The 24280-nt window shown below is 38.6% G+C and overlaps 1 protein-coding gene across 1 annotated transcript in view; it reads left to right on the top strand.

Annotated features, from left to right (window-relative positions):
* The window catches only part of SCUBE1 (signal peptide, CUB domain and EGF like domain containing 1), a 211011-nt gene extending 194768 nt beyond the window's left edge, over positions 1-16243 (top strand). Inside the window, exons 15-23 of the mRNA XM_059816476.1 lie at positions 2299-2457; positions 3499-3702; positions 5110-5271; positions 8351-8518; positions 9412-9573; positions 11045-11242; positions 13666-13818; positions 14870-14949; positions 16091-16243. Of these exons, the coding sequence (XP_059672459.1) occupies positions 2299-2457; positions 3499-3702; positions 5110-5271; positions 8351-8518; positions 9412-9573; positions 11045-11242; positions 13666-13818; positions 14870-14949; positions 16091-16243 (1439 nt within the window). The remainder of the gene's footprint in view (positions 1-2298; positions 2458-3498; positions 3703-5109; positions 5272-8350; positions 8519-9411; positions 9574-11044; positions 11243-13665; positions 13819-14869; positions 14950-16090) is intronic.
* The last annotated feature ends 8037 nt before the right edge of the window (positions 16244-24280 follow it).

The raw sequence follows: 24280 nt of genomic DNA, 5'->3' as shown, positions 1-24280 counted from the left end.
TTGCTTGTTTGCATATTTTGTTTTCACACTGCAGACGGAAAAAAAAGTAATGGTTTTCATATTTGGATCTGAATTTAAGTTCAGGCCAAGGTTCACACTCTAGCTTAACAGTGCCTGATCTAACAGTGCTGAAATGTCACCAGTGACTTTGAAAAATCTTTGTTCAAAAGTACATGAGTTTGGAATTCAGCTGCTCCTTTTCCTGGCATTGGTAATGGCAGAAATATCCTGAGACAAAAAGCCAGGACCAATGCAAAGATACAAGTAACAATGTCAGTTTGGCTTGGTTTAGTTTTCCCAAATGAGGTTTATAAAAGAAAACAAAAGCTATTATTTATTTGCTTTATGCTGGATTAGTATCCCATTGCAGCAGCAAAGACAACCCCTAAGCAGAAAAGTTATAATCAAAATCTGATGTTAGACAGCCTTAAATCTTTTTTTATGTTGGAGTGAGTAGTTATGATGTTAGAAAAAATATTTAGAAGATTTAGACATAATTACCAAAAATCTGAAATTTAAAAAAGGTTGTGTCAGGCTGAATCAAAGTAATCAAATGTTTTTAAAACTTGGTATAACTAGGTATGGGGTTTTATTATTACTAGTTTTGAACATCGCTTTTAAAGTTGAACGAAAAAGAAATTTTACAAGTGACACGCATTTAACAGTTCTTCATGACATTTATTTCTTGTCCTCCATCCCCTTGATATAATGACAGGGACAATTAAAGAGTGTTTGGGTGTTATTGCTGTGTATTTCCACAGCTTGAAATATTTGGAGTTCATGTAAATTTTAACATTAACTCAAAATTTTCCAGATTTTAGTACACAATATTGGTGTAATTGCAACAGCTCATATTGTTGCTTAAAGCAACTTAGCAGCTTACAGCAAAAGTCTTCTAGTGATGTATTCTCTGTTGTGAATCTGTCTTACCCACCACTTTTGCTAGTGAGTGAGGAGTCATATATGAGCCCTGAACAGCGAAGAGTAAAAATAGCTATGCTAAAAAAATGCTAATGGTTTAAAGATTTTATTTTTAAAATCTAGACTCATATTTTATCTTTACCCTGCAATCTAGACATTTCTCTCTCTAATTTTCCAAGTATTGGCTTAAAACAAGTCTCAGTTGTCAAGATGCTTACCTTGTCCTTATGTATTGTCTTCTTTTAAAAAGATGTGATTAGCAGACTCCTTTTTAAAGTTATAGAAGTTGATTTTTCTTTTGTCCATACAGTCACCATGGGAATGTATTTCTTGGATGCATTTCCTCGTTCTTTGCTTGCTTTGCTTTGTGTTTGTTACACCATCTGAATTTCTGGGTCTAACAGTAAGATTATATCATATAACCACACGCTTGGAATGAAATCCTTCTGGTGACTTGAGTGCTAGAAATTTCTCCCTGACCTGGAAGGTCCATCACCTATCACAAAAAGGATGCTTTTCACATAGATTTCCTTATATAGGGAGAGGATCCCTATGCGATTGTGTCCCAATGGATTGTGGCCTTTCTCCTCAGTGGTTACACATAATTGACGAGGGCATTCCGCTCCTCTGGCTTGTGATAGGACGAGAGGAAATGGCCTCAAGTTGCACCAGGACAGGTTTAGGTTGGATATTAGGAAAAATTTCTTCACTGAAAGGCTTATCAAGCACTGGAACAAGCATCCCTGGAGGTATTTAAAAGACGTGGTGCTTAGGGACATGGTTTAGTGGTAGACTTGGTAGTGTTAGGTTAACGGTTGGACTTGATGATCGTAAAAGTCTTTTCCAACCTAAATGATTCTATGATTTCCCCTCAGATAAAGCCTTCCAATATATTTTCATAACTTCCCAATCAAAGGCTTTTAAAACCTTTGATATCTTGTGATTGTCATTGCTGAAAGAGATGGAATACCGGCTGGTAGTTTCTAGAGGCCCAGACCTGCTGCTTTCATGAATTCATGCAAATTGACTCTCTTGCTTTATTTAACCATCAAATGACTGTATATAGTATTGCTGATCTTAACTAATTTCTGTAAAGAGCTTTCTAATCCTTACGCAGAAAAGAGACAAGCAATGAGAGGCGTTAGAGGTACCATTGTGCAGCTGAGCATCACGGCACTGTATTTTTGCCTCCTGTGTTCACTAGAAAAATGAGCAAACCCAGAGAAGGACAGAGAAGGAGGTGTCTAACAATGCATGTGAAATGTTATGAAGCCTGTCACTGCATTCATGATAATCCAGCTGAGATACCACTTATTAGCCTGTCATTTGCTACTTTGCTACTTGATTTCTTTTCTATGTTGCTTTTCTTACGCAAAGGAGGTCAATTCCCTTGTACAGACAACTGCCAGGTGACCTTTGTGAATCTAAAGTGCGATTCCTCCAAGAAAAAACGCCGAGGCCGCAAGTCACCATCAAAAGAAGTATCCCATATCACTGCAGAGTTTGAAGTGGAGATGAAGTCAGAAGAAGTCTCAGGTTTGTGAAAGATCTGTCTGTGGAGAGAAATCAGAATTCAGTTCCTCAATGTGTTGTTAGAATCTCTTTGATGCTATTTCATCAAGCTGCCATGCAAACTTTTTAGCACAAGCCTCATTCAACAGCCTTTCCAAACTCAAAGTTTCAGAGATTTAGTTGGAAGGAATCAGTTATGAAATTAAGCCAAAGGAACAAAGATTGAACCTGCAGCAAAATTCCTTCAAAGCCTTGAGTTAAGTCATGTACTTTAATTTAGTCTGATTTCTTTAAACAGCAGAAGTGCTAATTGATGCACAGAGAACGAAAGGATTAGGTGAAGTTCTGCAACAACGACGATAAAAATATCCTCCAAAATGTAAGTTGCTGAAACTTCAGTCTGAGAATCAAACATTTTTATCACATTTAAAAAATTCATGTTTTCATAACAAACTTCAGGAAGAAAAAGAATTGCTTCAAGTTATTCATGAGATGGAATATTATGCTATAAAATCCAGCCAAAGAAAACATGGGCTGAATTCTATAAACACGTCTGTCCTCAAAGGCAGGTTTCTTAACCCTGAGGGGTACCTCACTAGCCAAGTGAGCCAAGCACCTTTCTTTGTGTTACTCGGGTATTTTGGTTGGGGAAGTGGGAAGAATTCCTAATCAACTGAGTAAAGCCTGGGCAGAGAAAATTCAGAAACATTAGTGGTGGCAGACTGAACACATATCTGGAAGTACAGCACAGTGGGATTGATGCTTTCTGCAGCCCTCTCCCTGTGCACTCAGTATAATCAGATTTCGTAACGCTACAGCTAAGATACCAGCACTCGGTGTGCACTTGCAGGCTGTGAAACTCAATTTGATGGATCTCCGCACAGTGTCTTATCCCTTTAAAAGGCCTGATTTTGAATACAGTGAGCTGCTTCTACAATTTATATGGAGAAGACAGTGAAGCAAACAGAGGTGTTATAGTGCAGTGCAGGCTAAGCTTTTTGTTAAGCACCTCTTTTTAAACATGAATCTCAATTGCTTCTAGTTTTGTTATCATTTCCCATCTAGACACCTGTAACATTGACTGTGTTCGGAAAAGGATGGAGCAGAAGCTGCAAACTGCAATCAAAACATTGAGGAAATCTATTAATAAACAGCAATTTTACATTCAGTTTTCTGGGACAGAATATGAAGTGGCTCAGAAGCCAGCTAAAGCTACTGAAGGGCATGAAGTTTGCAGTACAGGGCAAGTGCTGCAGGATGGAAAATGCGGTAAGTCCCAACAATTCTATTCAGCCGTATCCCACAAAACAAGCAATCCAAAATTAACTTGTCCCTAGTGAGCCAGGCAGGAAATCTATGAGATAACAGACGATTTAGATCAATATTACTCAACATACGTGCATGGACCACTGACGGTTCATAGGACTTGGAAGGGAGTTCATTAAATGATTGCAGGAAAACAAAAGATGCATAGATTCCCATGCTGTCAGCTGGCATGTATCAAGGCCTGCCACAAGGCAATGTTGGCAATTAGTTCCCAGCTGCTCCCAGCATCTTATGAAAACATAATTACAATTCTGCAACACAATAATACGGTGTTTGCCTAGATGCTGTGTATTTAGTTTTATATCACCTTTCTCACTCTTCTCACCACCAAATAATCCATGACCCATGGATATATTTATATTTAACACTCAAGGAGTCTAATTAAAAAAAGAATCTATAGAAACCTATTTTAACTTTATGTAAAATACCTAATTTCTTTAAGCCGTTTCCCAGGTCATCAGGCTCTAGTGTTTTACTGGGGGCAAGGTGCTAGTGCAGGCCTATTAATGGCAGTTCTCAGCACTGGAAGCTTTCTAATCACTTAGTCATCTTTTCAAAATCAGCATATCTCTTTTTCCAGCTTCTTTTAGACACCGAGTGATTTACAAAAAGAAATACCTAAGTGCAGATCTGATAAGCACCTCTAATGAGTTGGTTCAGAATCTGTTTTTATTATATAGGAACTGTGATTTAGAAACTGTATTGAACGACTGTTGCTATTAGTGTCTAGAAACCCATGCATTTTAACTACCTACTTCCAGCAGAGAAAAATGTTCAATGCGGTTATGTGCCCTGCTGCAGCAAGAAAAGCATGTGTATTCATATCTGTATTTAAAATGCTTTCCTGTTGGGGTATTTGAGTGTCAAGAGACATAAGATATTACATGGGATACATTGTCCTGAGAGAAATCTCTGGAACTGATCTCAGGAGACAGTTTTTGTAGTCGTCTGCCATAAAACCAACATGTAAATGCACCTAGTGTAAACTAAAAATTCACATCGCTTCCCATATGTTATGCACCACTGTTTTAATTAAACTGCAATACACCGTTTTTAAGACTGCATCAGCTTTATTAACAACATATCTCCAATAAACACTTCAGTGCAGTACAATGCCATTTAATAGCTTAAACAATAGAAGAAGTACCTCACCCTGATGTAAATTGACCTAGACCGCAGTGGAGATGGGCCTATTTACATTAAGTGAGGATCCTGGACTAACATACGCAAAACATATGCCACTATAATACTGGGGCCAGAGAGATCCATCTTCTCTAAACGTTTGATATAAAGGCAAATAATGTGATCAAAATTGAAGTCCTTATGTAGATTCCCCTTTTCTTTTCTCAGTTACCTGCAGCACGGGCACCTTTTATAGCGGAGAACACAATCAGTGCGTTCCTTGCTCACCAGGAACATACCAAGACACAGAAGGTCAACTTACCTGTGAGCCTTGCCCAAGTAACGATGGACAGGGAGTAGCGGGCGCCCGGAATGTGTCAGAATGTGGAGGCAAGTTTAATTTGGTTATAAAATAATTAGGTGTTGCCACACAGCCTGTGAGGCATGGAGGCTAAAAGAGGGGAGAGCCTTCCACACTTCTGTCTTGTAAAGGTAACAGAAGAAATCTCTGTGCGCTTACAAGCAATACACAAAATGTTTTGGCTTGTTCCATCCACTGACATTGCCGACAAGAAGATGGGACCTGCTACAGCAACGTGAGTTATGGTGTGGAAATGAGCAAGCCAAGCAAAGCACTTTGCTTCAAGTCAGGTATGGAATCTGAACATACCTCGACTTGTAAGGACTCATCAGGTATATTGTGAGCCAAAGGGGAGGATTACTTTGGGCTGGTATTGGTGAGTCTAAGGAACCTGCTGATTTAACGTTTTGCATGAGATGCAGTTTACCTGGTCTAATCAGCAGCAATCATAATTTTGGGATAGTTAGCTGCAGGGATCTGTAACCTGGACTCAGAGCTAATGCCTGCGAGTTGCAACACTGCTTGAATTCACTGTAGCTTTTGGCAAGTGATGGAGCATCTCTGACTCTGCTTCATGATACATAAATTAGATGATAATACCTGGTTTCAGAAGAGAGCTATGCTTCTACTGTAAATTGATCAAGATAAAACTTTGATACAACTGTTAATTATTTTCTTTACCTTATTTCATTACAGATGAGCAAAATCTAGTTCATAGCAGATACATTATTTGACTTTGAAAGAAATCTGTCCTATCTGCTACACAACTTCTAACTTTAAAACTCATCCATGTAATTTACAGTAATGCTTTCTTCAATGATATCTGGAGTGAACACACAATGAATGTCACTTGAGAAACTGCTGCTATTTCCCCATCCACTGAATAAAAAAATAACTCTAGTGTCTCCAGTCCAAACATATGGTAGATTTTGCTGATTTACTGCATGAAGGAACTATCACAGGAAAATTCTCAAAATGCCTGTACATCTTTGTTACGTTGATTTGTATTTATCCAAAATCCAACAATAGATTATCAAAATAAAATCTGAGTTTATAAAGGTTGACTACAGTATATTGACCAAAGCAGCACAACAACTAGAGGAAAAAGACTGTTTTGTTTCAAGGCTTGCATTTGAATTACTGTTCTGCACAACAAAAAAGCCTTTCTGATTATTTTTGCAGAGCAGATCTGTCTCAAAATGTTTGTTGTCAGATCACAAGTCTGTTTTTCTGCCCAACTCTCCCCTTTTCTCTTTCTCTGAAAGTGGCAAGAGAGAATATGCATGGGACTTCATAAACCTCCCTGTCAAAGATTTTATCAAAGTCAGTATGTCTCCATAAATTGTGTCAGCATATGCGATGAAACAGTGTATTTTGATGAACACAGGTTTTGTTAGAAATGTACTCACCACCTGTAATCAATAGTATTTTTGCATCGTACCTTCTGGAGCAGTAATGCCTGTGGAGTAACAAATAAGCTATGACTGAAATCCTCACCCCTACGGATGAGGCACATACAACAAGTATGTAAGAGATTTTAAGTGCCTACTGCGTAGAACTCTATGTTGTAGTTGCAAATGAATAACATGCTGTGATACTTAATTTACATGTGATTCATGTAGGTACAAGGCCAAAACACAATTAGAAAACCTAGTAATTTGGTGCATTTCTCAGGGAAATCAGCTCAGATCTCTTTTGTTCACAATTTCAATACAGAAGGCAAGAAGGGAGCAAGTTAGCTCATTCTTATACACACGTAAGGACTGAGACATATTAGTGCTGAAAGCATCGGGTATTTAGCAGTATTAAAACCCAACTGTACTGCTTCTTTAAAAGGATATCTGTAAACCATGCTTCACAAGTACTTAATTTTCACACTAAAATCCAGATCCAAATTCACTCTTCATTAACTGCCTTCATGTTGAAGTCCAGTGACCAGTTGGACCAGACCAGATGGATCAGTTTCACTACAAAAACAATAGAATTGTCTTCAGATTAGTAATATAATATTTCTCAGAGGTCTGTGTCACAACAGCCAGCTTGTACTGTCATATTCCAGCCAGCTGGGATGGAAGTGCAACTAAATCCCAGAGATCCTGGTCCCACAGGTGTCCATAGGAGTTTGACTTTTGTGGAGACAGAACTTGAACTTTGCTTTTGCTCAGGAGCTCTAGTTCATCTTAAGTGCCAAGTACCCAAGATACTGGATGCCCCTGACATTTCCCGGCAAGTATCAGGGTTCTTAAGAGGCCCCAACCCCATCCAAAGCTCTTAAAAGTTTCAGGTTTTCAAGACAGTACAACAAAGTATTGGGATTAGGCAACCTCAGGGAACACCTAACATCTCGAAGTGCTGGTCTCCCAGGCTGGGGTGGTGTGAAGATATGCATTAATGCCATAGTCTTGAAAAACTTGACATCCTAATTCTCGGGTAGGTTGTCAAGGAGTAAAGTACTCAAGCTAACAAGAACCAAGCCAAACAAATGCCTATCAGAAATTGCATGGAGAGCAAGTTTTGAAACTACCTTGTATCTGTCAGTAGACTCATTTATGAAGTGCTTTGCTTTACACAAATCACCATTTTCTGGCAGAAGAGCTTCTGACAAGCACTAGTTTTCACAGCTACCTGGAAAACTGCTGGTGTCAGCTATTTTCGCAAACAGGGTGCTGGACTGGTCCCATCCAGTCTGGTAAATCCCGTGATCTACTGTTTCTGTATCTGTAAAATGGAGATATAAAAAAACAATTACTTGCTTCATCGATATGGTGCAAAGATTCATTTTTTCCTACAAAGTGCTTTGAAATTCTCAGATGAAAGACTTGGTGAAAGTACAAAGTATTCTAACAGCATCTTAATAGAGCCCTTGCTAAAAAAAAAAAAAATAGGTAGCAGAATGCTTATTAAGAAACTCATTGTATTTACTGGCGCGGGTTTTAGGAAGCAGTTACAGGAACAATACAAAATCAGCAGGTAAGATTATAATTTGATCTGCAGCTGTCTTGATGTCATGCATTTAAGTTAAAGGACGCATTGCTAACTACTAGTGGGTTTTATACTTTGTCCAGAAGAGTCGGCTTACTAATACAGATGATCATTTTTGATTTCTAGGGCAGTGTTCTCCTGGGCACTATTCTTCAGATGGTTTTAAACCTTGTCGAGTCTGTCCTCTTGGTACATACCAGCCTGAACCAGGAAGGACCCTCTGTTTTCCATGTGGTGGTGGGCTTGTGACCAAGTATGAAGGTGCTGTTTCATTTCAAGACTGCGAAACCAAAGGTGAATTTCAAATCTTTCCACAAGTCATGTTCCTGCTGCTTGCCTTTTTGTTGGTAAGCTTCAATGCCAAGGGGCTTTGAAAGGCTCCAAAATTAACATAGTCACTGCACGCAGAAACATAGTGTGTGATTAAATTAAATGGTCAGGAAATCTGTAAACTAGGAACGATCTCCTGCGGTTGTGGAGACTGAACAGGCTTTATGGTTTTCTTTGGAATTTACCACAGGAAGGTACAGAGTCACTGCTGCAGCTGGTGCGTGAAGCAGCCCCACTGCATGGCAAGAAAGAAGACAAACTTACATTAGACAATGCTTTAGCCTTCACGTCCTGTATATTTTTATTTACCAAATTAGAAAGCTAAACACCACAGAAATTATATGAAGTTAAGGATTGATTATTAATGGGCTAGGCAGAAACTGTAAGCGTGCAACACATTGTGCGTTCCATAATGTCAACCTCCAGTGCAAATGCTGAAGAAGGAATCTGCCCAAATGCATTTTGGTTTAGTTACTGGAATGACATGCTGGCCCTGGCAAACAGACACGAATGGAAACATCTCTCCTGCTATTTTGAAAGACATTTTTATTGTTGAGGCAGATATGTATCAGTTTCCATTTATTACGAAGTCATTGGAAACCACTGTATTAAATACAGTGAGAGACGTATGTAGCACATGTTACTAGTTCATAAGGGATTAGCTCTAGTCTTTGGAACACAATTCTAGTTAGAAGGTCCTTTGTAATGGGAAATACAGGGAGCTGGTGTCTTTTTTGCCTTTTATGCCCTGATAAATATATTGCAGAACGGGGGTCATGAGGTATGTCCAGGGTAGAGGAAAGTTCTCTCTGCACTGATTGCTACTTTCTGAAAATAATACACCTTATACCTTACAGTTCATTGTTCTCCTGGACACTACTACAACTCCACAACACACAGATGTATCCGATGCCCTGTGGGAACATACCAGCCTGAGTTTGGTCAAAACTACTGCATCACCTGCCCTGGGAACACAAGTACAGATTTTGATGGCTCCACTAATGTTACGCACTGCAAAAGTAAGTTACATTTATATTAGTTGTGAGATGAAGCATTATCTTCAGATCTGAACTGCAACTTGAAGGTTCCATCTGTTAGGCTGAACTTCAATTCTGTATTTCCTAGTTGGCATATAACTACTGCTGGAGGGAACAGTAAAAATTGGGAAAACAATGAGAAAAAAAACCTGGAAAAGTACCACTTGATGCATATGATTGCTTTAGCTTTAAAGTGATTTGGCAGAGTGCCAGCTACAGGTTAAAACACAGGAATTTTTGGTTTCCCAATCCTGTAAGTTGTCTTGCAGTGATGTATATTACTCCATGTCTCTGTAAAGTACAATATCTTCTACCAGAGTAACTGCTAGTTTATAATAATTAAAAAATACTAGGAGATATGGTCATGCATACGGCAATTGCCAGGTAATTGCTTATGACAGTGAAATCTTCTCGTAGGCTTTTTTGCAGTACTCAGCCTCCTATCTTCAATTGCCATTTTAAATATCCCCAAGGATTCCACTGCAATTTTATTTGATCTTTGTGAATGACTGATTCTTTTAGGCAAGCAATTCTTTTCATCTCTGCCATGCTAATTTAAGAGAATGTCTCTATAATAATTAGGTAATGTCATCTAAACTAACTATTCATGTGGAAGTCTATCATAAGTTTTTATTCTGATTATGTGCTATATGTCTCTGAAGCCCTTCATCATTTCTAAAGTAATTTGAGTAAATTAGATATTTGTAAGGAATTTGAAGAAGTTTGATTTTCCTGTAAAATAAAACCATCCTTGTCACTTCGCTGTCTTAGATACTCCCTGTTTTCAAGCCAATTTCTGACATTGCATAATCTTTGAGGTTTGGATTAAGCAAAATATTTAAACATGTATCTAGTTTTATGTGGGTGAGTAGCCCTGGAGAGATCAAGCTGAAGTAACTTACTGAATCAGGCTTCTGTGGCAAATTCAGTAGGAGTTTCGAAAATTCAGAAAGTAAAACTGATCCATTAATGGAGATTCTTTATTAACTGGTTTAGTCTAAAATAAAGCAAGGCAGATCTGTAATCAAGATAAGGTTGGCTATTAGGATCATCACACTCATTCTGCTAAATCAGGTTAAAAACCAAGTGAAGTTAAACCAGGATACCTTCTGTATGTCAGCGTGGTCTCAGTGGTAACCACTGTGTGAGTACCTCCACAATGGGATCATGTTTACTTAGCTGTGTTCGTTTCTTAATCAAGTGTTAAAGCAGCCTGAATGAAGCATTGAATCAGTTTATACACCGGAGATTAAGGTTTTGCAAATCAGTCGGAGCAGCCCTGCAGATCAAGTATTCCTTTAAAGGCTTTCCATGCTAAACAAAGAGGCAGCTGGAGAGTGTATGCATTTCTAAAGCCACAAGGAGGAGTTTAGACTTGCTCTTGGCAGATCTAGAAAAACACCTCAAATTAGCTAATCAGCTAACACAAATGCTAATTTATGTTTCTCCACAGACCAGCACTGTGGAGGAGAACTTGGGGATTATACTGGCTACATTGAATCGCCCAACTATCCTGGAGACTACCCAGCTAATGTTGAATGCATTTGGAATATAAATCCACCCCCAAAGAGGAGAATACTCATCGTAGTACCTGAGATATTTCTCCCAATTGAAGATGAATGCGGTGATGTTTTAGTAATGAGAAAAAGTGGTAAGTTGCTAGACATGGGTTATAGAAATATTTATTGCAAACTGACTGAGTGGAAAGTTCATATCGAAGAGACGACTGTCTTCATCTATCCGGTGTTTCTAAAAGGATTGTTGAATGAACTGGCACAGCAAGTTACAACAGAACACTACCGATAACAATTAACAGAGTGATATTAATTATTCAAGTGCCTTGGCTGAATCACAAAGCAGTTAATGGGCTTGTGTCTGGCCCAATTATCACGTGGGATAAATCACTGCCACTCTAGAAGTCAACAAAGCTATGCTAAGTTATATTGGGAGAGCTGTCTCCTGTCATCTGTACAAACTGTGCTCTTGCTTATCCTTTGCAAGTGTATATATGCCGCAGTTATTGCTAAATCTGTGCAGTGACACAGGTTGGTACACCTGACACCCTCAAGAAATCCAAAGTTTTCCCAATTTTATGTGGAGTGGAGGGTGCCTTCTGTCTTTGATTATGAAGTTAATTCAACAACTTCTGAAGTTAAGACACCAATGAGATGCACTCCTTCAGTTCTATGTAGGCATCCAGCTTCTGGTTATCTGTCGCTAAATCTCCAAGAAGCACCAAACCTGAAAGGCAATTGTTTACTTGGAGGTTTGCTTAAAACAGCATGTTTTACTTTCTAAACCAGTGTATTTTATTTGCTAAAACAATTTTCAAAACTTTTTAGCCTTGAGGGCTTGTGTTGACATCTCTAAATATCAGAAGAAGAAACCTGCTCGCTATAGATGGAAGAAAATTATATCTGCCCAGATCAGTTTTTTAAAAGCAAAGCACTTACTGTAGCAAAACAAATCCACCAGTGAATAAAGCCAGGCACATGAGGGAAAAGTTTGACTTCCACTTTGGTACCAGTTACAGTACCAAAACAACAGCAACACTGGAAAATGAGGGCAGTTTTTCAGAGCCGTGATTTGTGATCACTGTATATTTGGCATCATAAGAGTAGATCTTACAAATATTCGTCATAGTTCATGTAAGGGTAAGGTCAGCTGCTAACGTTATTGTGGAAAACCAGATGGCAGTTCCAGAGTTACAGTTAGATCCACTTTTTTGCACTTCAGGAATCCAAATCCCATTCAATTCAAAAGGTCTTTTTGCTAACATCGGTGAAAGTTGAGTCAGCCCTAGCAAGCTCAGATTGTAGGTTACACTTGTTATTTTCCCTAATTATCCTGTGGCTATGGAGTGGGTTTTTTGAACCAGATAAGAAGCTGTTTTTTCCTTTTGTTTGAAATTCATTTCAACTTAGAGGTGCCTCATGATACATTCATAATGATTTGAAGACATCCTGCACCCTCCATCTGTTGCTTATATTAGGGGTAAATGGGGGTCTTTCTGGTTCCCAGCTATTAGCTCTGTCTCAGTATAGATAAATGACCTTTTCTTTTCAAACCTACAACCAGGTGTTTTGCACTGGGAGGTGCTGGTCCATTATGATCCCAGTGAGAAAGGCACTGAGACCCTGTAAGGTATCATTTAAAATGCTATTTATTAGAGTTATCATTACAAGGAGAGAATAATACAGATAATCTTACATCCCTTTAGATGTTAGGAACGATAGGCAGTGTAGCATCAAACGGGCCTCTGATCCACACGCAGCATGCTGTCCATAGAAGAGATTTTGCCCTTTTGGTCATTCGAGCTATTATAGGATTTTCTTACACGGAAAAAACTCTGTGTATCATTTCTACTGTACAACAGAAACAATGTTCTCATAAGCACTTCTTGCTGCACTTCTAGATAAAGGCAAGGCCACGCAGTAGCATAAATCACCAGTCCCAAGTGGGAGCTGCCTGCAAGTTCGTCTCGTTACAACGAGCAGGCTGAGGTGTCCTGCAGCCAGAGGATCCGTGCAGCACGGCACAGGCCTGGCCATACCCAGGTTAACTGTTCGGTGGATCACTAACTCCATGGTGTGCGATGGTCTTTTGGTCAGAATCACTACACCAGGTTAATATATTCCGCTAAGTGGTTTATTGCTCTCAGATGAACCCCCCAAACTGGGCATGTTAGGAGCTGGTTACCACATCGGCCTGGGGTGCCGCTGACTTGTTCTTACCTATCTGGGCCCAGCATATGGGAACCCTGGAATTCAATGCTAGAGTAGTACACAAAATAAGTAATAGTAATTTTATAAATGTCAAAAATTATCTGTGGCACCTCACTGTATACTTAAGCTTCTTGCTGTGAGGCAGAGGTTCCCACTACCTTTGTGGAAAAACTTACTTCCCCTTATAAACAGATAAGGATTACATCCCTTCTATCACAAAAAACTTCTGCTCTCAGGAATACGTCAGCTGAGAAGTGTCTTGTCAATTTGCCATTTCTGACCTCTAGATCAGGAAGGGTGCAAAAAGTTATTTTGTAAGGAACATTTATTTATTTAACCTTCTTTCTAGCTTCTCCTACTTCAATTACTACATATGAAACATGTCAGACTTATGAAAGACCTATTGCATTTACCTCAAGATCGAGGAAGCTCTGGATTCAGTTCAAGTCAAATGAAGGAAACAGTGGCAAAGGATTTCAGGTCCCCTATGTGACTTACGATGGTGAGAATGGGATTGCTTTCCATCTTTGTGCTATATCTGAATTACAGAAAATTGTCCTTTAGAATCTCTCTTATGCTGATGACAGAGAGAGAAGAATGAGGAAAAACTTGATGTAACTCATTTTTAGTCCAGTGAATTACTTTAAAAGCAGTTGCAAAGACTTTGAAATAATACCTGATTTTATTTGTATTACTTTTTCTAATATGTGAAGGATGGACAGCAGGTTACACAGAATTCTTTAAACTTAATCCTTATCCCACTGAATTCAACAAGATTCCTTTTAATTGTCATTTATCATATGCATAAGGAGAATACTATTAACTGCTGTGCACTTTAGGAAGCCTCTTCATCAGGTCCTGCTGGTAACCCACACAATTTTGAAAAGTATAAATTAATAAAATCACAAGTCCCACAGAGAAAAACAATGATGCAAAAAGAAATATCCTTTCAGTAACCACTTTCATAAATCCACGTTTTAAAACAGTCTGGCTTGTCATATAAATTATGCATTAAACTGTTTATTTTGGACTTTGGGATGATTTCTGGTTTAATGAAACTAGGACTTTTTTGTGATACCTTTGGCAGCTCTTAGTCCATCTCTTTTCCAAACACCAGTACAATTTTGTGCATGATGGGAAAATGTGTATTAAGCTGGTGATTCAAGAATCAAAATGAGAGCTGTCCTCAGGGCAGAAAACAAGGATCTGTTCCTAACTGTGCTGCTGACTTCACGTATAACCTTTGACAGTTATTTCATATCCCTGGCCCTGTTTCTTCATCTCTAAAATGAAGACAATAAAGCATTATTATCTGGAGGGAGTAGTTTTCTGGGGCTGTTAGTATTTATAAGGATAATTCAAAATTACTGTTGTAAAGCAGTACAGGAATTTAATGTGATTAGATTAGACTACAGCAGCTTGGGAGACACTAAATAATTAACTGGATACTAAATTTCTCAGCTCTGTCTTGAAGTGGAGATCTAGCTAATGTCTGGCTATTACCCACCCAAAGGATGTCACAAACAGTCACTCAACTGATCTTTATTTTGCAGAGGATTACCAACAACTAATAGAAGACATTGTTCGAGATGGACGTTTATATGCATCAGAAAATCATCAAGAAATTCTAAAGGTAAGAAAGTGCTGCTTTATCTGAGGCTAACCAGCAATTCCTTTTACTAAGTATTTTCCCAAGATAGTTCTCATTACCCTGATAGGGTCATAATATTTAAACCTCAAGTGTTGACCCCAAATTAAATTCTCTGTCTTCTGAGGTTTATCCCAGTATTTGGAGCAGCACAAAATCAGTAGCTCAGCTGGGCTGAGCACATGTGTACATCCTTTGCTGAATCGGTAACTAAATTAAATGTAAGCTAACATGATTGTATGTTAGAGAAACTAGTCAGCCAAGAATGAAGAACCTATTGTTTGAAGAGGCTTCTTCAGCCTCAGTCTGGCATGTGTTTAAATGAGTCATTAAGTTAGAATTTCCTGTGCATTAAAAAATGTATTTACCTAAATCACTGTCCTGCCTCAACAAGACATAGCCATAATGTAGCATTGTAAGCTGTCCGTGAAATGGTTTTCCAAAGGCACAAGCAACACATCGGAGAGAATTGTGGAAGAAGGCTGCTGGGCTGCCACCTATAAACAACTAAGTAATTAAAACTGAAAAAAGGCTGTTCAGAAGGCAAAATTCAGCCATGTAAATGTGTGGCTTGGAAGGACAGGAACTGATTAACAGCCACCCTCCCTGGCCATCCCTGCCCCAGCCCTGCCAGTATTCTGTCACTAGAGCTTTGGGTCGCTTGCGTCTTAACTCCAGTGTATATGATCAGGCACAGGCTCAGCGGAGGCTCTGAATCGAGGCTTTACCAAGGTACAGGAGAAGGTCCTTAAAGAGCTCAGCATCACTGAAGACCAGCCTTATCTCTTGTTCGTGGAGGGGAGGCCCTGGACAACAGCGTGAAACAGGCTGGAAGGGCAGTCAGAGGCAGTTTGCAATTCCAATGCCTAACTTCTGCAGCCCATTTGTGGTTAACCCAGCTGCTACCCTCTCAGTTCAGGACCTTCCAAGAATGCTAATTGCAAAAAAACATCCAGCACAGTAGAAAGATTAATCCACAGCAACATGGAGTGGTTTCCTTACTCTGTTTTACCCAGAATCAAGTTTCGCAAAAAAAAACCCTGATGTTGTTCTTTAATTTTGAAAGTTGTGCAGAAACTTAAATCCAAACCCTATTTTTATCTAATATATATGTTGTCTCCCATAGGACAAGAAACTGATCAAAGCTCTCTTTGATGTACTGGCACACCCACAAAATTATTTCAAGTACACAGCACAAGAGTCAAAAGAGATGTTTCCAAGATCATTTATAAAGCTACTGCGATCAAAAGTTTCCAGATTTCTACGACCATACAAATAGTCTAGTGGTATTCAATTTGGGTTACTTTGCATTCTGTCAAATATTGTCTTTCCTCCATAGTAGAAACATTTGCTAATTTGAAGGCTCTTTTTTGCAGTCTTTGTTTTCAATTGTATATTGAAGAATACCTATAATATTTTATAATCGTTAAAAGCCAATGTTCTGAATGGGATTTTTACTACAAAAAAATTGTGCATCCCTGAGTGCATCTAGTTGAAGATCCAAATTTGTGTCTGCACTAGTGTGTCTTCAATTTCCATTTGAAATGACATGATGTAGAAAATATTCTTTCTAGCTTTTTATTTTACATCAACAGTAACTTACGTCAAAGCAAAGAAGGAATCTATTCAAATCTGATTAAACTACCTGCAGATAAGTTCTGTTGTAGAAAGAAGTATGTAGTATAAATAATATTTGGATTTTGAATTGCACTGGAAGTTTATATTTGAATCTTTAGAAGAAAACAAAACAATCTAAATTTTGTTATTTCTCATTTGTGGCTTCGTGGAACCTCTGTCCAAGTAGAAATCAAAAGGGAAAAAAAGAAGAAAGTAAAAAAAAAAGAAATAGATGTATAATTTTTTTTATGAATTACATGATATTGAGTCCCACGCTCTAATGTCCCAATGTTTTTATCTGTTCTGTTCTAAACTGCTTCAGAGGTTTGCCACTGTCAATTACTTCATTGAAACAGATTTAGCTCTGGATTTCCATACACCAGTTGGTTCCTTTGAAGGCATTTACAATAGGATAGGTGAGAAATGAACAACAATAGTAGTAGTCTTGTTTTTCTTTCCGTTAATAGAGCATCTAATTAAGTACAATATATAAATATATAAATATATACTTCTATTTGTGGGCACATTAGTAATGTTATCTTTAGTTACTGTAAATATTACTCATGCTTAAGTCTTTACTCCCACACACCCTATTTACTCATATCTATTTGTAACTTTGCTTAGATGATTAAATGACTTCTCCACGTGCTTGTCACTTCCGTTAACACCAAACTGAAGCCTTTTGGAGTTTTGTAATGCTGGATAATGGTTTACTCTGGGACAATCTCTTTCAACATACATTATTCCAGGAAAAATAACATCAGTTAAGATGCAAGTGCTGTCCAGTAAAGGGTCAGCTATTGCCTCTTCCTTGGGCACCCCTCACATGCAGACCAACAGAGTTACCCCTGAGGACGACACACGTGAGAGGAGCTCACCAAGGAGGAGTTTTTGTTGGACCTGCCATCTCTAAAACGCTGGGAACAGATCTGTGTCCCAGGCCCAGACTCTAAGGGGGCTGAGGGGGTGCGCAGGACACAGTTTTGCAGCTGAGTTGGAGGGCAGGCCCTGCAGATTTCAAAGACCCAGTGCTCCCTTTTATCACAAATTTGCAACTACGGTGCCCATCAACCACAGGGACTGTATGGTCTGCAAGAAAGCATTAGCCCCGTGGTCAGGCCTTCCTCACCGAGTGACAGGTACTGGTGGGTTGAGATGATGATAAATCCTGTGTTTCCTGCGATTTCCTGGCACAGGAGCTAATTTCAATGAGCGAGTAGCTTTTTTTATTAGTATTTCAGCCTCTTTACTTTTAAGTCCCTTCCTCTTGTGTATCATTTTCCCTTTTGATCCTACAAGTTTATTACATGGAGAAGTTAACTATCACGCCAGCATCCTTTCAGAAAAAGACTAACATACAGTTTTGCTTCACTGCAGTCTTTTTGCATATCTGCCCTGTAGTTTAACATACCCTTGGATGCTCTCAAAGACATACATTAAGGGTGGTTATGGTTAACTTCTTACACTTTTTATTTCTTTGACGAAGTACTGTTTAAATTTTCAAAGTTGTTTTCTGTTGGCTACAAGTGGTTGAAAATTCCATTTCTAAGAGACAACTTAAGCATTCTGTTGAGTTTTTCTACTTAGCCATCTTGTAATTTTGCTTGCCTTCTTTCCTTTTCTGTTGAAGAGTAAAACTTTTTTTCTTTCTATGCCTGAACAGTTTCAACTTAGGGTCTAACAAATTATTTTCTTCACTCATGGATCTTAGGTCTTTGACAAGCTTTCTCTTTAATATATATATATTTATATATTAACCCTCATTTCAAAATGTAACATCTCCATAAAAGTCCTTTTTTAAAGGCTCTGTTATACCTAACTTTTTGTGAGGATGTTGAAACTACTTTTATTAAATATTCATTATGGGGTACTAAAGGTGGGCATTCAAAGGAGAACATATCATCAGCCCCAGATTCAGTGCATGCCTGGAACAAAAAAAAAAAGTTACATGTATTTTTTTTCCTTAACAGGAGTAATTCGTAGAAAAAAATTAAACCTTAACAAAGCAAAAATCTTTTTAGGTACTCAGTCATGTATAAGTGTACAATTTACAGCGATCTTTAGTATTTCAGACTTCCGTAAGCAAACTTTGGAACCTGATGCTGTGCAGTGAGTTTAGTAAAATCCTTGCTAAAATTTTTGCTTAATAACCCACACATTTGGACATAATACCACTGTACGACACTGGTGCCAAGCAGGACAAGCCCTGTTCCTCTCTGGAACAGGTCTGAAAGTAATTGCCTCATGAGTCCAGAAACCACTGGCAGCACTGTAACATTTTCTAGGTTCTTAGCTACATGGGGAATCCAGTCCCAGAGAGCGACTACGAGGGGGACATTTCCCAGTTGTGGCTGCTGTTGGTGGGACCTTGGTAGGGCTGTGAGAGGTGAATACAGGAGGGAATAGCTGCATTTCGCTCTGGTACAACTTGCCCTGACTTACAGCCACATCAGACAAAACCAGGGTTTTGTCTGGTTCATCCTGACAGACAACCTGAGATTGTGTGTTAGCTCATCTTCCCCGGAGCCATGGCAGGGCATGGACTCCACAGTCAGGACAGGGCGCTCAGGGACTTCTGTAGCAAATGCAGACTTTGTGTTGCTGAGAGCAGTGAAAGAAAGAATAATTTGGCCTTCAGAAGTATACAGTGAAATGCTTCTGAATATATAGGGGTTTCATATGTGGTATATTTAGAAAATGAGTCAGGTTTGAATGTTTGCAGCTCTGCATAGAAATGCTCTTGGATGTGCAAATTTCTAATGTAATAAGTAACAACAAGTGGCATATAGGACTGTCTGAATGGATTTCAGCTGATTTGTGCAACAGCACAGAATTTTTACATCAGCTCTAAAAGTTAAAAATGGTTTGACTTTCATACTAGGTTTATAGTTACAGAAACTGGTGGTCACCAAATGGAAGGTGAGCTCAGCTCTTCATTTGTTAATATAGATATAGGATGTTTTCATTGTCAGAAGTCAGAGAACTTATTCCTACTATACAATTACAGTACAACAAGGAATGTCTTCCTCTATGGAGAAGACCTAGACACATTTGGGAATCAAAAACCATACAAGGAGAAATATGGCCGCCTTTAAGAAAACCAGCTTCATGAAATGAGTCAATACATCGCAGAATATAAAATTCTGGCTTTTACCCTAAACATGAAATACTGCATTTAAACATATTCAATAAATACAGCCCTGTATCTGTTCTTACAGAATTACATGTTGTATGCAGGATAGGTGCAACAACATGTTTATGTGTTATTACAGGAAGGCTGAAGAAGTGTCCATTTGTAATTGCCCAATTCCATGTCACAAACTGAGCTTTTTATTTTCAGTTTGCAAATGCCTGTATGCTGAAAAGCTGCACCTGTAGCACTTACCATTTTAAGCCTCTCCTTCTGCTTTAAATACTGCACTTACTTTTTGTGAGGTGGTGGTGAATCAACCCTAAACATTCTCATGTGCCACCAAATCACTGCCTGCATACCTGCTGCAGTCCAGGAGACTGCAACAATCAGGAGTTGCTAATCAAGCTTTAAGTCATGAAGTGAAAGCGCTCGTTAGTGATTGCTGTGGGCAAGGTGTCTCTGTGTGTCACTTGAGTACAGGAAGCATCGGGATTCGGTGTTCAATAGATTGCCACCTGCATCTTGCCTGCGATAGCAAGATTTATTCTGCTGACCAAAACTGTATTTAAAGCTGCTGAAGTCTTCTTTCAGCCCGTTTTCTTGCCCTGCCTTCCTTCTGCCATCATACATTAGATTTTTACCTAAAGACCAACTTTTCAAAAGAAATTTATTTCCTCATTGTGCCTCCCCCATAGAATAAAGTTAAATCACAGTGTGTTATAACTACTGACTATCTAGACTGATCTTTTCTACACATCAGCTTCATACTAGGGTATGACTTAGCTTACTATTACTTAGTAAGCTAGGTTTAGTTTAAGTTTAGCTTAGTTTTAGACTAGCTTAAATAAACACAGGCTTGGTCACAGAGTTTTCAGAGTCCGCATTCTGAGTTGTTAGCTGGTTTTGAAAAAGCACAGCTCAGCTGTGGTCCTCTGTCTGTAAGCCGAACGCAAGGATGATGCCACATGAACGAGAAACATGCTTACGTGCATTAAACATTCAAAGAGGCAAGTCAAACCCCACCCCATGCCCCTCTGTAAGCATGCCCAACAGATTCAAATTTCTCAGGTCAGTCTTATCTATAAACAACACAGTTTTAATCCCATGGATAACAAGTTACAAATATCAGGAGCAAAAGTAGTGGTATGATTCTTATACAGGAACTGCTGACAGGTCTTTGCCAGCAAAACCTAACTGCTCTGTGACAGTTCCCATGTCCGGACTCCGGATACCTTTGAGTGCTCTTAAAAAAGAAGCTGGAGTGAAATCTTCAACAACTGAATCCAGTGGCAAATTTCTCAGCCACCTCAGGGGTCTGGATTTTCCCTTTTCTAATGCTGGGACTGAGCAACACAGGCCGTTACTTGTACCTGTGTCATGAGCTCAAGCAGTTGCATTTTTTTCATAGTTTAAAACCACTGATTGATAGGGATGGTAGTAACTGGAGAAGTTCTATTGACTCACAATACTTTGAGACTTTAATGAAATAGTTTTCTAGGATGAGAGACTATTGTAAGCACTTGGGGAAAAAAAAAACAACTTTTGTCTCCCAGAAGAATTTATGGAAGAAGGGAAATTTCTGTAAGGTAATATAAACTTATTCCTCAGTGTGAGACTTGGATTCAGAGAGAAGTCTCATGTTTTATCATAACATTTTTCATCTGAATAGAAACAGACTGGGAAATAAACTCTTAATGTCAAAAAAATATTATCTAAGTATCTGAATATACAAAATTCCAGTTTGTTATTTCATTTATTTATTCTGTTTCATCACTAAGCTTTTAATCTATAAAATTAATGTGTAATATACAAGAGTAAAATGTACAGAAGTACTTTTAGATGTAATAATTTAAACCATCTGTATTCAGAAAGCGGAGATAACAAGTTTAAAGATATACAAACAATTGCAATTAAATTTTAGCTGAATTTCTCAGTATCTAGAAAAAGAAGTGGCTTGGCTTAATTAAACTTTATTTTAATGATTGTGAAAATATCTTTTTTAGAGTTTGTTTTTGTTACTTTTTTTAATTAAAATTATTTTGTAAATATTGTTTTCTATGTTTTATACCTTAGAAAGGCCATTAATTTGCATTGACAGCAGCAGATACTCAACACGATCATTAAAAAGGTACTTTAGGAGACTGGGTTGGATGTGGTCAGTAGTCAGATTCATCCTTCCAGAGTACTGCTCCTGTTACTTCTGCAGTCTCACTGGCATCATAGGAAGAGTATTCTGGGGCAATTTAACCTGCTAATTTTCATAAATTGACTCTCAAGTCATTCTGAAGTGCTTACCATCTTTGTAACATATAAAGAATATGTATTTTAAAGTCAGTGCTAGTTCTTCTTCCATTGTTAGGATAAGAAACAACACAAAATTCAGAAATAAAAGGGAAGTCAAAAGATTACACCCAAATAGAGTATAAAGACAAAGAAAGGTATGGTATCTCTGTGTGCCTAGGTAGCAGTGGAAGTGATAAAACCTCGGATGGGATTGTAGAACCTTTTTTAGGCAAAACTGCCACAGAGGTCAGTGGTTGTTTCACCTGCATGAAGTTCACTATGATCATGTCCATCATCTGTTAAGCAGGAATTTCTGGTAGACTAGATTTCGGGGGAAAATACCTGGAGTGTAATACTGGCTTCTGTACCAATTTGCTCCATGTAAATCAGTGGGCACAAGTGACATTTTGAACTAAACCCTTGTAGATGCTGCTGGGACTTCTAAGCTTTATTACCAATGTAAATTATGTACAAACAGCTATTTCCATATGAAATGTACCATGATAGTTTAGAGCAAAGATAGTGAATAACTGTACAAAATCTGATACTTAGAAAAGAAAATACAGTGGTCTAAGCTTTACCAATATTTTAACAATACTGTCAGATTTGTAGTAGAAAATGTTGTTGTAAATGTACCTTATAAGAAAATACATTTCCTTTTGCCTCTGTATATTAATAGCTTTGATTTCTATGTCAAAGCTCAAAATGAAGCATGTAATAAAACTTTTGTGAAAATCACTTTCATAATAAATGTAAAATGGAATGGATACCCCTGCCTGCCATTTATTTGTCTACACGGAAAAGGCTCCACGCACCTGTGTAATGTAGACAGGAATCAGAAGAGATCTTCTCTTTTTTGATAGCGTTTACATGTTTCAGTCTAATTTTCATCCTTAGGCAAGAGAGCTTTTTCTTTCTCATCGAACAACTGGAGTTTGTGAGTGCTGGGACACTGAGTTACATTGCTTCCAAATACACTTCGAGGAGAATTTTTCAGAGCTATCTGAAAATCCTGGCTACAGCAAAGCACCACATCACCAACATCCCTTCAGGACCTTTAACCATTTCTTCAAATAACTCTGACGTTACTGTGTGTACATCGTGCAGGTGCCCTTTCCCTCTATTGAGAAACTGCCTCAAAGAAAGAAAGAAAGAGGAAGGAAGCTCTCTTCCACTGGTGGCCTGATGGGCTATCCCACCACAAGCTGCCGCAAAGAGTGGCGACTTCCAAACTCACTGGCTGCTTTGCTTCTCCTGCTAAAGACTAGGTTGAGAAGAAACTATGCTTGCACCCAAAATGATGATTTAAAGAGAGATCAGAAGCGCCCTTCCCCCTCTAGCCTTGCTATAGAAAAAGTGTATTTGCCCAGGCCCTCCTTGCTGCTGAATTTTATCACGATAGTTACGCTTTCACAGTCCAAGATCACAAAGCAAGTAGAATTTGTACAATCACTGGCCCAAGTGAAACTCCTGATGCTGGTAATGATGAAAATGGATGATGACAGGCTCACAGAAAATAGACTATCTGTAGTGACATCAGTAGCTCAGTTAGATCTGATTTAAATAATCTTTTGCAGTTTAAGAAGAAGCGCAAGTTGTCATTAAGAGTACACTGCACACTAGACCAGACAAAGCACGGATGTTACTAATTCAACTGATAACCCTTGGTAACAGGGTTGCCACTCAGCAGTGCTTGTTAGGAGATGAGCACAGCCTGCGGAGCGTTGTAAACGGTACAGCAGCCACCTACTGTAGAACAGATGGGCGACCTCATATACCAGCACGGTGCGTGGTATTCTGCTGATACTGTCGTGTAAGCAGTTTATCTTGTTAAGAGAAAGCATTTATCATATGACAGTATGCTCCACTGATTTTGTATATGTTGTAAATGATATAAATACCATCATTATGACTGATGACTATTGGTGTCACTGACAGGTTTGAAAGGCATAAAGAGAGAAACAGCTACGTTCTGACTGGCTGCAAAAAATCAATTACTGCCTTTTTCAGCTAGTAGCACTCCATCTAGGTAATAGGGGCAGTTATCCTCATTACACTCCAAGAAGATACAGTATCACTTTTATCAGACTACAGATGGTGCCAGCTGTCTTTATAGCTTCAGAGCTTTAAAGGAGTAATAGGAAAAGTCAGCACCTATCAAAGACACAGAAAAGCTGAGCTCAAAAGCTCCTAATGGTCATTGGAAGTTAAATTAATTACTGGTAATGAAGTATGAAGTATCTGCATACAAGGGCGAAAGCCACTCAGCAGTCATGACAATGC

The sequence above is a fragment of the Gavia stellata genome, chromosome 4 (genome assembly GCF_030936135.1).
Source record: "Gavia stellata isolate bGavSte3 chromosome 4, bGavSte3.hap2, whole genome shotgun sequence".
Taxonomy (NCBI): Eukaryota; Metazoa; Chordata; class Aves; order Gaviiformes; family Gaviidae; genus Gavia; species Gavia stellata.
Note: the sequence above shows the minus strand (reverse complement) of the source record. Positions and strands in the feature narration are given on the sequence as shown.